Consider the following 14,528-nt stretch of genomic DNA (forward strand, 5'->3'; position numbering starts at 1 on the left):
GTGCATATGCTTTAGAGTGCATCTGAGACCACTTGAAGATTCAACCTAGCCATATTTAAGATCTCCCATGCCCTTGCTCAGGAGACAATGTCTTTAGGATAGAATGTTTACCATTGGGATAACAAATCACAAAAACTTTCTATTGAACATTCATCGGCATTATGATATATTGGAATGTCTAATGCTTAGATATAGGAAACACCTTGGGTTTGAAATTTTAAAACCAGCAGTGTTTTCTTCCACTTTCATGCTCCAGAATCTAGGACCTTCCACATTAAGTCTACTTAATTAATAATAAAACCAGAAACAGCATCGGGGAGCATTTATGGCATGTTGCTACCAGAGATGAAGGGCAAGATTTTGGTTCATCTGCTTCCTGCTCAACATAGAAAAGGCAAGCCAGCTGGGAAGCACTACCAAAAAGATTTCTTGGTAGTCATTCCCACTCCTCTGTTGGTGGAGCACAAGAAGATGACCTTCAGAAGATGATCTTAAAGAGAAGTGCCATAGAGTGTAGAAAGTAAAGAAAGCAGCCATGGCAGCGCAACTGCCACTCCAGACAACTGTTTATGTTTCACACACCCCTGTCAAGAAAACCAACTTGGTGCAGTTGTTATGGTATCAGGCTAGAAACCAAAAGATCTTAAATTCTAGTTCTGCCATTGGCATGAAGCCAGTTGCGTAATCTTGCCCCAATCTCTCTCTCCCTCACTCCCTCTCTCTCTCTCTCTCTCTCTCTGAGGCAATGGCAAATCACTTCTGTAATCTTGTCAAGAAAAGTGCAGGGATTTGTTTGCATGTACGCACACACATGCACGCATGCACACACACACACACACACACACACAGAGTGACAAAATATATTTACAGTATGTCTTAGATTGGCACTTGGTAAAGTAGCCATAAAGGCCTTGGAAAAGCTGTTCAGATACCATGATATGTCTGTATCTATAAAGAACAGAATTTTCCTAGCACCAGGTTTTCAGGTGAACAGAAAGTTTGACTTTGAAGTAGGATAGAAATAATATTGATGCTTTGGTATGTGGTATTGGAGAAGACTGCTGAAAGATCTTAAATTCTAGTTCTGCCATTGGCATGAAGCCAGTTCTGTAATCTTGCTCCAATCTCTCTCTCCCTCACTCCCTCTCTCCCCCTGAATAGCCAAGATAACCAAAAATGGATAATAAAGCAAATCAATCCAATATTCTCTCTTGAAACACAGATTACTAGGTTCAAATGATTGTATTTTGGATGCATTATGCAAAGCCCGGAGTCCCTTGAGAAGTCTATAATGCAAGAAAAGGTGGAAGGTACCAAGGAAGGCGATCAGCTGTGGATGACCTCAATTAGAATAGTGATGGCTGCACTGCTAAGAGACTTGACAAGTGTGGCTGTGAATAGATCATGTGTAAAAAATGTTACTGACATGGTTGCTAAGAGCTAACACCAACTCGATAGCACAAATTAATTAAAAATGGAGTATACATAATATAGTAAGTTATAAAGTAGGATTAAAAATTGTATGTATTCTTTTCTTAATGAACAAAGGATATTATTTCATGTGAAAAATGAAAATGAGAGTTACTGAAACTGGATTGATTTTTATTGGTGTCATGTAAAGGAAGCAAGAGGCCTTTTGAATCCTGCCACCCCCGTGATAATGCCCTTCCAATGAAATTTTCAGTCAGTGTGCCTGTGCCAGCATCATCTCTGGGGTCCGTCTAGATTTGTCAGTCTGTCTGTGGAGTGACACTTTCATAACATCTCACAAATGTTTGTAAGACAGAAGATGGGATGAAAGATAGCAGCATCAGTACAAGTACGAGTAATAAAAGTGAACTTTCTCATGTGTAGAAAACTAACCCTTCAAAAATTACTACCCTGCATCTTGCAAGCCACTTAAATATATTAAAATCATATTGCACTACATAACTCAGAACATTGTGTAAGGTGAAGAAGAAAAGAGGACAGATAGCTTTTGATAATGTTTAAATAATGTATTTAAAAAATGAAATTTGAAAAGAAAAATGGAATAGGCTGCATAGAACAATCTATTTTAGTTTTGCTTTTTTCCCAGTGGTTTGTTTTAACATACTATATTGTGAAATGGTCACAGACTGGGTTGTGAATGAAAATGATATGAAAAACAACAAGACATAAACCAAGGATTTATTCTTCCCAAAGTTTTGCACTTATGCTGGAGCTCAACCTCGGGGAACTTCTCAATCTCCAGGATGTCTGCACTGGGCTGTTTTACGTGTAGTATTTATGTGATGCCTGGTTGTGTGTGGCTTTTAGTTCTTGACTGGGGTGTTGATGGCCAGTTATTAAATCATTGATTGTTGTTTCCTAGTGCTGCTGTGCCCTCAGCTCCTAAGTATTTGGTAAACTGGTGATAAATCAGCACTCCTGTTGACCGACAAAGGGCGTGTTTCCCAGACTTCAATAATTTCTCTGGCAATTTTTGTACTTGCTCAGCCAACAATCTTAGTAGCTGTGGAATTGAATGCATGTCCTTGTTCATTGCAATGTGAGGTTATCAATCACTTCTCCTCATCTAACCACTCGCTCATGTAATTTGGTTTCTTCCCTGTCTGTCCTATATAGCAAGAGGGGCAATCCATGTAGGGAATCTGGTTAATTACATTACAAGTTTCCCCACCTCCAAACAATCTTTATACTGCATGATTTTATATTTGATTGTAATTCCATTTTTATCACTTCAGAAATATTTATCTTATGGTTTTATGTTTTTAATTCTATAAGCCACCCAGAGTCACTTTGAAATGAGATAGGCAGCAAATCAATGGGAGGGAGGGAGGGAGGGAGGGAGGGAGGGAGGGAGGGAGGGAGGGAGGGAAGGAATTAATTCTATTTCTTTTTGTCATAGAGAATTTTGATTAAATATCTGATCCCATCAGGGACAATTCTTGCCAACCTGGATCTTGCCAGATGTTTTGATATAATTCCCACTGTTCCATAATATACATACTGTTTTAAACAGGTTGGAAAAGACCTGGACATTTTCTTACCTATCAACCCATTATCAAACTTTCAGCAAGGATCCTCAAACTTCCTGCTTTCATATAAATGGGTCCTAATATTAACCTGTCTAGATTAAACTGCAGAAACCCTCTATTTGCATGCTCTCCCCCCTCCCTCCCACCATCTCTCTCTCTCTCATTCAAAGAAGCACAAAAGTGTTATTTTCGATATGTTAGCTATTTGAGGGTTTGCTTTATTAGTAGAACTGCAATGCAGCTATTTGCAAGCATACAAAACACTGTGTTAAGCATGTTTATCTTTAGTAACTTGGCAAAATATACATAAAGTCCAAAGATACTTTGGCTTCAGGTGTCACACAACTGAGCTTATGTTGAGTTGTCAACCCTCAGCAGCTATATAAGAAATATTTTGTTTTTGTTAGTTGTTTGCTTATAGCAAAGCTATGAAAGTTTATAGCAAAGCTTTGACTTTAGTCGAGGTCCAAAAAGCAGCCACTTTGCCTTCTGCGTGTCTTCCAACACTGTTATTAGATTGAGAGCTGCAACCTGAATACAGATTATAAATTCAATAATCACATGTGCTCTACATGAATTCCATTTGTGAAAGGATGAAAACTTCAGCAAAAAGCATGATTTAATTTGCTTTCAATAATGGTAGAATCTTAGAATTAGAATAAAGAAAGGGATAATGTCTCTAATACTGAGATTAAAAAAATGTTAGTTTCTTCAACATTCAGTTTATTAAATTAAGGATTGGATGTCAGTCACAAACTATAATGGATTTTCTTCCTGTTTGTGCATTAATTTTCCCTTTGAAAGAAGTGGGAAAATTGGAATTGATAAATCCAAGGCCAAACTTTAATTCAGAAGAAAGAACTTAACTCTCTAGGGTATTTTGCTTTCCTACATCTTTGTTGAAAGGTATCTGGATATGGAACTTACAACAATAATTTTCTAAGATTTAGAGCCGAAATCATGAAAAGATGGTTGTCCAAATGTATCACCATCACCTTTACACTAATGATCAATGCTGAATGATGATGGGATTTTTGAGTGATAAATTGGTAATTTCATGGAAAAAATATGTCTGATTGCTATGATTCAACACCAGTTTGGTGTTATATAAGCAATCAAAGTTGTTAATTGGAATTGTAATCCAACACATTTAAAGGGCAACAAGTTGGAAATGTGATTTGTTCCTTTGTAGCATAAGAGCACTAGAATGGCATCACATATTAGGCTATAAGTATAGAGAATCCTCGATTAGTGAAAATTAGAACTGGCAATTCCATTGCTAAGTGTCCAAGTCACTTAAGAAAAAACATCACATGACCACAACAAAATTATGACTGCACCTCCACTTTCATCATTGAGAGGTCACATGATCCCAACTTGTAGTTTCACTTCCATGTTCTCCATTAATTCTGCTCATTAGAAGCCAGTCGTGAAGCATAAAAAATGGTGATCACATGATTGTAAGAGGCTGTGATTGTCATATATGTCCACCAGTTGTGAAATGCCTAATAGCAATCATGTGACCACAAAATGCTACAATGGTAATAAATGTGAGGATTGTCACAAAAGTGTCTTTTTTCAACCGTTATGCTATCAAAATATTCAGTAAGCAAGTAGTACCTGTTTATTCACAAAAAGGATACTCCTTGTCTTTCACATGAAGTATATCTGGTATGACCTACTAACTAGGGATGCTGAATTGTGCAATAAAATTATATCTGAACAATCTTGAAAGGATACCCTACAGCTAATTCTCAACTTACAACAATTCATTTAGTGACCATTCAAAGTTACAATTGCACTGAAAAAAAGTGATTTATGACTGCTTTTCACACTTACATGACCATTGCAACAATTGTGGTTGTAAATCAAGGACTACCTGTAACATGCCATCTATAATTGTGAAAGATAATAGTTCTCTATCTCAGTAGGATTATCTTCCTAGATGTAAATTAGAAATGGAAATTCTGGTCCCAATTGTGTCATAACTCAATGGCTACCTATAAAATTTTATGTGTTTTCTGCCTATCCACAAATAGTAGAAGAAACAATTCTTCTTGCCAAAGGCAGTTAAACTAAAGCGTGGAGTCAGGGTTATAGTGTTGGACTAGAATTGGCGTTACTCTGCCCTGAACTGTAGAGATTATGTACCAGTCATTCCTCAAAGGGAAACCATTGAGGATGGAATTTGAGGGTGGAAATGTGTGTGCTGGGAGGAAAGGCAATATATCCATTAATGGAGGTTTTAAAGAAGAGACTAGACAACCATTTGTCTATAATATATACGGTCTCCTGGTTGAACAGGGGTTTGGACTAGAAGACCTCCAATGTCTTTTCCAACCCTAGTATTTTACGTTCTTCTATTAGCATTTCACCATCAATAATAAAATACATTTAAAACAGAAGTCTATTTTGACATAAGTAAAAAATATATATCCTATTTTCCTAGTAAACATCTAGAAAAGAAAATAAGAGAAAGGATACCTTCTTTTGCCTGTTTTCTGCAGTAACCAACTGAGCTGCCATCCTCTCTTGCATTTTTCTGCAATGCGCCATAACAGCTTCCAAAATAGAGAGCGGGTTAGTACAGATAGACTTCTTCTCTTTAGCACCAGCCCCTGCTTCATAATCTCGCTGCAGAGCCAAAAATGGGTCACTAAGATTAAATCTGCCATACCGTTCCTGGATAAAAACCTCTTTCCTTCGTGCCTGAAATGTTAAATTAAGAGACAAACACAAATAATTAATGATAATTGAATTATATATTCACAGACATAACAACCACATAAAGCTGCTGCTGTGAAGCAATCAGCATCCTGCATCATGTTTAGATGACTACAAATTATTTCAGAGTCTTTAATAATAAATCAACACATTTTAGAATATGTATGTTTTGTGCCAGTTATCTCTATAACATGTCATTCCTTTGAAGTATAGCACAGAAAGTAAATATTAACAGAGAGTAACTCACTATTTTATAAATGGGATTTTTAAGAAATATCAATAATAAGTGTTCAAAAATCTTCTCAAGATTTTGTTAAAGTAGTGCTTATGAAAGTCAATTGGCTTCTGGGGCAAATAGATTTGCCTCCCTTTTTGCATACTGTATTCATAAAAAATGTTTATTGTTTTCCTTCATTTTTAAATTTTGCAAACCAAGTTTTTTTTGCTAACATTAGAGAGATTGACCAATTAGTGCTACACAACTTGCACTCCTGTGCCCTCATAGAACCAAGACTTTTAAGAGTATTCACGAAGAGAAGATAGGCATGTTTAAGTTGAATAGAGGCAGCAGTGCTTTTTAATCAGTCTTATGGATATAAAAATGATTGTTTTCTAACCGGTAATTTTTTTAAAAATGGAATCAAATGCCACTGGAATATGTAGCATTCAGTGTGGAACAAACGGTATATAAATATATGTGATTACTTCAAGGGAGGCCATGTCAGGAAATTGAAGTCACAAGCAAATAATGCAAAATTCTACTAATACAGGCTTTAATAAGAAAATCTTGAAAGCTTGGCAATGTTTTTCATTTCTCTGTTATACCAAAGAAGGTCAAAGTGGGGCAATTTTTAATTTCTTTCAGAGAGTGAGAGGGGGAGAGAGAAAGAGAGAGATCAGTCTGCATAAAACATAGTACTACAGTAGATCTCCGATTGCAAGTGAAACAAAATACTTTGAGTCATGTAAGTAAATTTTGGTGGATAAATACACTAGTCTGGAGATATGTAGATGTTTCAGATTTAAACCAACTCATACAATCTATTCAAGCAGATTTCAGATAAGAAAAAATATTGATGAGACAGTGACACAACTCATTTTAGAAATATTGTCAGGGAAGAGTGGAGGTGACAAATAACGGAGGCTACTTAACTGCACAATAACAATGTATAGTAGCTATAGAGAAAACTATGTCAAGTACAGTTCACATCTTTATTGGTCCTGTGACCTTATCTGCAAGTCATGGCTACCACAAATAATTTGGCTGAAAATGTATGTTTTCTGAAAACCTTGGGAAATAAGGCTTTAAAATGGGTGCAAATCAGGTATAGTTGGAATATATATAGCCAACAAACGAACACCACCCACCACCCAAGCCGTTACAATACAAAACAACAATGCACACACAGCCAGCACCAATCAGCACCAATCTACCAATCATGATACAACCACACAACCAATCATTCCACTTACTGAAACAAAGCCAGCACCCCATCCCGTCCCACCAAGATTTACAGAAAGACGGCAGCTCCGTTCCCATTTTAAGCCCAAGCTTGAAGATGGCAGGTGAGATCTTGCCGAAACGTTGCAAAGACAATCTCAATCTTACACGGGAAAAGACCCGAATACAACAAAACCAGCATACATACATACATACATACATACATACATACATACATACATACATACATGTCTACCATCCTCATCCTCCTATCTCACAGTTGAGAAAGTGGAATAAATTATTTCAGTTATCTTCTACTATGCAGTGGGCATCTTCACTTCTATCATCCCACCACCAAGATGCTTCCACCATTCAAAATACATATGAGCCTCTTGATATTTTCAATCAGGTGTAATTAGGAACTAAATCCAAGGCATTTACACAAGTACTTCCCTTCTATAGAATTGCATGCACAACAATACAATCTTACGATTTTTAAAAAATAAATTTTTAATAAATTAAAAATAAATTATAAGTTTATAAGCAGGTCATATTTCATTAAGAAAATAGAGTCATTGTTTTCTAAAAACTCTTTGCCTTCCTAAAAATACTCAAATGTTCCTTTCTTTGGAAGTCAAGGTCTAAACCCAATACTTCCTTCAAGATAAACATACCAATTTAGAACTCACTGGAAGCTTCCTTAAACATTTTCCTTGCAAACAACTTAAGGAACATTTTCTAGTGAATGCATATTTAGTTTGTCTTTATATAGTAATGGTATCTTCGACTGGCCATATTAAAAAATCAGTTTTACATGAGTCACAAGCACCTTGTGTTTCAAAAACCTTGAAATGTTTCCCATCAACTAGAAAGCACATTGATTTTGTTGCTGACATACTAGACAAAAATACTATAAGAGAGAAAGAACAGTAGAGTATTTTATTCATAGGTCCTGACATTTATAATTATACAAGCACATACTGTATATAGTTTATGTAGTCTGGCTATTTCAGAGTTGTTTTAGTCATGGAATAAGCAAACAGCTAGAAATACATTTTTCTTACTGAAGACTGTATTATACAGTTAGAATTATACATTTAAAAGATTCATCAAACTTGACTAATGTCTTCCTCACATACACAATTTACTGCACAGAATATACAGTAGTTCTTAAAGATATCACATTCATGTATAAACTTGAATGTGTATATTTTTTCATTGTATTATTCATATGAGTTTTGATAAATAATTGTCCTTTAGAGCAAAAAAACAAAAACAAATGAGAAGCAGGGCAGCAGCTACTGATTTGCTCCTTTGCTGATCTTATTTATCTAGGAATCTCAATGCAAAATTGTACTATTTTGGAAAAGTTTTATTCTTGGGTATTTCTGGAAGAAATTGACCTACATCTATTCTGAGTAGCTCTACAATCATTTAGTTTCTATTCTCTATTTTGCATTAGGAATGACATTACTAAAAGTTTCCCATGGAATGAAGTAAAAACAACAACAACTCCTCTGCCCTTCACCACAAAGTCTGAAGACAGGACTATCCCACTCATATATCTTGCATCTAATTTTTCATATAAATAAAATAAATATGAAATTAGCAGAAATGTAGCATGCTATTGTGACCTTAGCAATAGCAATAACACTTAGACTTATATACCTCTTTAAAGTACTTTATAGCCATCTTTAAGTGGTTTATAGATTCAGCATATTTCCCCCAACAATCTGGGTCCTCATTTTACTGACCTCAGAAGGATGGAAGGCTGAGTCAACCTTGAGCCTGGAGAGATTCGAAACTGCCAAATTGCAGTCAGCTGGCAGTCAGCAGAAGTAGCCTGCAGTACTACATTCTAACCACTGTGCCAGCACGACTCTAAAACATATTTGTGATATGAAAGAAATTTTTCAAAGAAAGAAATTTCCATTTCTTCTTAAATTTGCATTCCATCAGCCTCACACATATACTGTATTTTTTGAGTATAAGATGCTCCGAAGTAGAAGACACACCTAGCTTTTGGAGAGGAAAACAAGGGAAGAAAAATCTGCCTCTGCATCCCAGCAATTTTCCTCCTTGCAGCAAACAGCAAACAGTACAGAAGATATACACTGTTTGTGGTGTTACATTTCAGACTATACTTGTACAGATGTTGTTAAAATTGATTTGGCTTTCTGGAAGTATACATTATTCTCTGCTGTTTAAAAGAAAATACAACAGCACTAGGCCTCTTCAGATCAAGCATTTATTTTAAAAGTTTCTTCATTTTGTTCAGTTGTCTAGAATAATAAAGCAATCTAAAAAAATAAGTCTAATAATTTGAACATTCTATAAGCATTTATAGTTATTGACTTAGCTCCTTGCAACAAACAGCCTGATTAGCACAAGAAAAAAAACCTGCTTCTGCCTCTGCCTCCCAGCAATTTACCTCTGTGCAGCAAACATCAAGTTTCACTTTTGATTTCAGCACCGGCCTCCCGATCATCAGCTGTTTCAGGCTGCAGGGATTGCCATAGCCTATTGCTTCCTCCGCAAGCCCCATTTTCTCCGTTTGCTGCAAGGAGATAAATTTCTGGGAGGCAGAGGGCAAAGGGTGGGCGAGGCTACTTTGGTATATAAGACACATCCAAATTTTCAGCCTCTTTTAGAGGGGGAAGGTGTGTCTTATACTCCGAAAAATACGTTAAGTTAGCAATCTTGATTGGGACTGACAACTCCATCATGAAGCAACACAATCATAAAGTGAATAATTGTGACCATGCCAACTTACAACTGTTCCAGATGTGATCCTTAAACATTATGTTACATTATTGCTTCCCCATTGACTTTGCTTGTCAAAAGCCAGCAGTGAAGGTTGGTGATCATATGACTGTGGGATGCTGTGATCATTGTAATTGCACAATGATTCCCAAGTACCTGAATTGCTGTCTTGTGACTATGGAACACTGTAAAGTGAAGTGGTCAAGATCTTGTCATTGTTCTCCTAATTCAGTGCTGTCATAATTTTGCAGTTGCTGAATGAATGGTTGCTAAACGAGGACTATGTATAATGTTTTTATGGAGGTCTGCCTCCCCTCCTATTGCTACCAGTATTGCCCTGACCTATCTTCTAAACAACATTCTAGCCTTGATTGTTTAAGTCAAAATCCTTGGAAATTGTAGCCTAACACATATTTAAAATTATTGGGAACAAGCTGTGAGAAGATCCATACTTTGAACAGGCAAAAAAAAAAGAGAAAACCTTCATCTCCATCTTGCTCTTACCCTACAATTCAGGGTCAAACTGAGATTTCAGATGAGGCACAGCTATAAAGGAAGAATAACCAGGAAATAAATTTTTGAAGAACATGTGGATCCAAGAGAACTAATATTAGATTTCAGTATTTCTCTTTGCAATAGCTGAAAATCAGAGACCATTTTCTAGAGATTATATTATACAAACACATACAATATCAATTTATTTGCTCTGAATATTTAATTTTGAAATATGTGTTTTTATAGGAATCTTGATCATGAATAAACTGTTTTTATTTGTTCAATATTCATTTTCCATTGTTTCCATAGTAACAGAATATTGCTACATATACAATTATGATATCACTGGAGAATTAGCTGAAATAGTGGTTGCCAAGGAAACCTCCTTTATTCAAAAAGTTTGCTTTTTTAAAGAATGGAAATAATAAGAATAATCAGGTTATGCTTCTTTAATCATTCTTTTTTAATGTTGATTTTGTATTTTTAAAATCATAATTACACAATCTTTCTCCTTAGAGAAATGAAAAGTCCCAACTCGGATTAGATTTTAGTTTAAATGCAACTGTTCCCCAAAGAAAACTGTATTTAAGGAAATTCACAATAAGCAAACTAAATTATCAATAACAAGATTCAGAATTTTAAAAAATGCATTTTAAATGTAATACCAGCATTTCAACCATAAATCAGTAAATCTTGCAATTTTGTATTATCTAATATGCTTTAATCAACTAAATGTCTAATAGAATCTGTCAAACTTTCAATAAATTATTTTGGCTGCACCCAGATTGTTTTCTTTCTCCATTATCTCGGCTAATATTATATACACATTTCAAATGAATATTATATCCCGCAAGTCCACAGCTGCATTTCCTGCACCAAAATTGTATACTTTAAAACAACTAGCTAACAATACTATCATTGACACTGCATATTTCTCAATTTAGCCATATCAGATCGACATTTTCATTTAAATTAATACATGTAAGGCACTATCGGCAAATTGTTCTTCGGGATTAGCTTCCAAGAGGACATGGATAAAGTAATGAACCCTATAAAATGACATGATTGGTCAAATGCATTTAAAGATTCCTGATGGTCAGCAAAAACATGTAGAACAAAATAAATAATTAAAAGAAAATAGATGACAGCATTTAAAGATCAGGAAGAGCCTGATATATAGTGAACCATATTGATAATCTACATAAAATGAACTGCACTCTTAAACTCTAATTCAGAAAGATTATCATCTGAACTGACCATTGATAGCGTAGGTCTTAGATAAACCATTAATCTAATTCTGCATGTCAGGTATGAATGACCGTATATCAGGTGACAGGTATAAAATCTGTACAAGAAGCTCCATAACAATTAATAGCAAAACAATTGATGGGTAAATAAAAACAAGCATACAATTATACAGGGACATTGTTTTAATTGTTAACTTTATGGATAATTATTGATATCATTATTTTATTAAAAATTGTTGGTTTTAATAATGTTATTTTTATTATTATTTTTATTTATCAAAGTTTTTAAATCAATCAGTTCCCTCACAGAGGGACTCTGGTCAATGTACAAGACAAATATATTAAAACATAAAAACAGTATATGAAATTTGCAATTTAGAAAGGCAAGGATGGATTAAAAATTAATATCAAAAGTCAATTAAAGAGGAGGGCTTTCAGGGTGCTAATCATCCCCATGGCTGCATGCTCTTCTGTGAGCACCATGTAAGGCCACAGAGCCTTTCTGAAAGGTCAGGAGATTGGGGTCCCACATGGGAGGAGAATGTTCCACAGGGTGAGGGTAACAGCAGAGAAGGCTCTCTGTCTGGATACTGCCAGTTGGAATTCTTCCTAGGTAAGCTAACACGATGATACGTAGGGCTCTAAAGGTCATAATCAATACTTTGAACTGGACCCAGAAGCAAACTGGCACCCAATACAGCTTGTGCAACAAATGCAGCTCGTCTAAGAAAAATATGTTCCTCACATTACATCTACAATAAAAAAATGTGATTTTATTAAAAATTACAATTGCAAGGACAAAAACTACAAACTAAAAGAAGAAAAGATACAGAAAAGAAAAAGAAAATAGAAAAATTGAATAGAAGTAAAAAATAAGAATATCATAAAGAAAAAAGAAAAGAAATACATAAATAAATGACCCTTCATAACTATAAAGAATTTTAGTAATTTATCACACTCTCTTAAAATATTTCAAAAGATATTTTCTTCCGTTATCCTACATCTCTTATCTATAAAAAATTCCTTTAAAAATTTAGTCCTGATTTTATTCATGACCGGCAAAAGTCTATTAAGACTTTTGTTAAGACAGAGATAACAGCATATCTAAATTCCCTCCTTTTATTTTTTATAATATTGGTCTAATATTATAAAATATTCTAGAACCTGATGTCGTTTAATTTTTCCCCCTATATCTTCTAACAAAATTCTTCAATGCTCTAAGAAGTCTCTTGTAAATCCAATATTAAAAAAGTATACAGGACAATCTCTTGGTTTGTTATTAGCATATTCCTTTTAAACATTAAGACATCAGGCACTTTCTTTTGTATGTTCAATATAGCAATTTTTTTCCATACTTGCCATTTTTAAATCCACTTTCTGATCAGCCTTGTCCAGTAAAACATGTTACTCTTTCATAACATCTTTTAAACTATGGACCATCTATAGAAGCAGATACTCTTTAAAAAATTAACTTTTGAGTCCATTACTCAAAAATATCCCTCAATGTGTCAAAAGTTAAAATATTTTGCTCCGTTTTGTATCAATAAGTAAAATTTAAGTCTTCCAGAATACACAAGTATATAAGGTGATTTAGATCAATATGGAAACTTAGTTTTGCCAAATTAAAGTTGTACAAGTATGGTGGATTCTAACAGCAGCACCTGAATTGGTTGGAAATGGAAAATAAAGTCTAATATATTTGGATGCCAACTGATGAAAGGAAACTTCTAAATTATCTCAATGGAAAAGTAAATTCTAAAATTTTGTTTTTTTGTGTAAAGCATCCAGAAGCTTCTCATTTTGCCTTTTCTGTACCAATAACATTTATCAAGAGATACCGTAAGTTATTTTCTTGACTCTGAATAAAATAAAAAGACTCAAACTGGCCTTACTGCCTGAACATCCGTTCATACAATACAAAGCAAAGCAAGGAAAAGGAGAGAACAATAATTCCTGAAACCTTACTCAGAGTTCTTGACAGATGATCTCATAATCCTTAAATATATGTCAACTTTGACACTTATTAGATCTTTGCCTTTCCTATAAACCTGAGTCTATATTCTATACTCAAATGGCAAATTCATTCTTCCAGTTGCAAATTCAATGACAGTATTCATTTAGGTCTATATAACCAAAATAGCCTATTCATATTCTGTTATAGTATTGGCAAATGTCAGCAGGCTTAGGGGTGGGGGGGAAATCACCAAATTTGCAAAATAACAAAACCTCTTTAGGAAAGAAGGTCCAGAATAGCCTACGCCCGGGATAGCGAACCTATGGCACGCATGCCACAGGTGGCACACAGAGCCATTTGTCAAGGCAAATTTGTCAGCCTCCGGAGCGCAAAAAAACGGCCCTATGGGCAAACCAGAAGTTCAGGAACGGACTTCTGGTTTGCTCATAGGACCGGTTTAAGCCCTCTGGAGCCTTCAGGGGCCTTCTGAAGGCTTCCCTGAGGGCTCTGGAGGACAAAAACAGAGCTTCCCTGAAGGCTCCAGAGGACAAACCGGAAGTTACTTCCAGTTTGTTTGAAGGGCTGTTTTTAGTCCCCTGAAGGCTCTGGAGGGCTTAAACTGGTCCTATGAGCAAACCAGAACTCCATTACTGAACTTTCGGTTTTCCTGTAGGGCTGTTTCTTTGTGCTCCGGAGGCTTCAGGGAAGCTCCTGAAGCTCCCGGAAGGCCTCCGGGGGCGGGGAGGCTGTTTTTGCCCTCCCCAGGTTCCTATAAAGCCTCTGGAGGGTGAAAAAAGCTTGAAAAAATGGGGGCCGCACCTGTCATGCGCACATGCACGCTGGGGGGGGGTGTCAGGCATTGCATTATGGGTGTGGCATGCCCA

The 14,528-nt window shown here is 35.6% G+C and overlaps 1 protein-coding gene across 3 annotated transcripts in view; it reads right to left on the reverse strand.

Annotated features, from left to right (window-relative positions):
* Positions 1 to 14,528, reverse strand: part of CTTNBP2 (cortactin binding protein 2) — a 135,350-nt gene that overhangs the window by 79,052 nt on the left and 41,770 nt on the right. For all 3 annotated transcript variants that reach the window (XM_081957094.1, XM_081957095.1, XM_081957093.1), the window contains one exon: positions 5,505 to 5,729. In XM_081957094.1, the coding sequence (XP_081813220.1) occupies positions 5,505 to 5,729 (225 nt within the window). The remainder of the gene's footprint in view (positions 1 to 5,504; positions 5,730 to 14,528) is intronic.

The sequence above is a fragment of the Natrix helvetica genome (genome assembly GCF_964273705.1).
Source record: "Natrix helvetica genome assembly, chromosome: 6".
Classification (NCBI taxonomy): Eukaryota; Metazoa; Chordata; class Lepidosauria; order Squamata; family Natricidae; genus Natrix; species Natrix helvetica.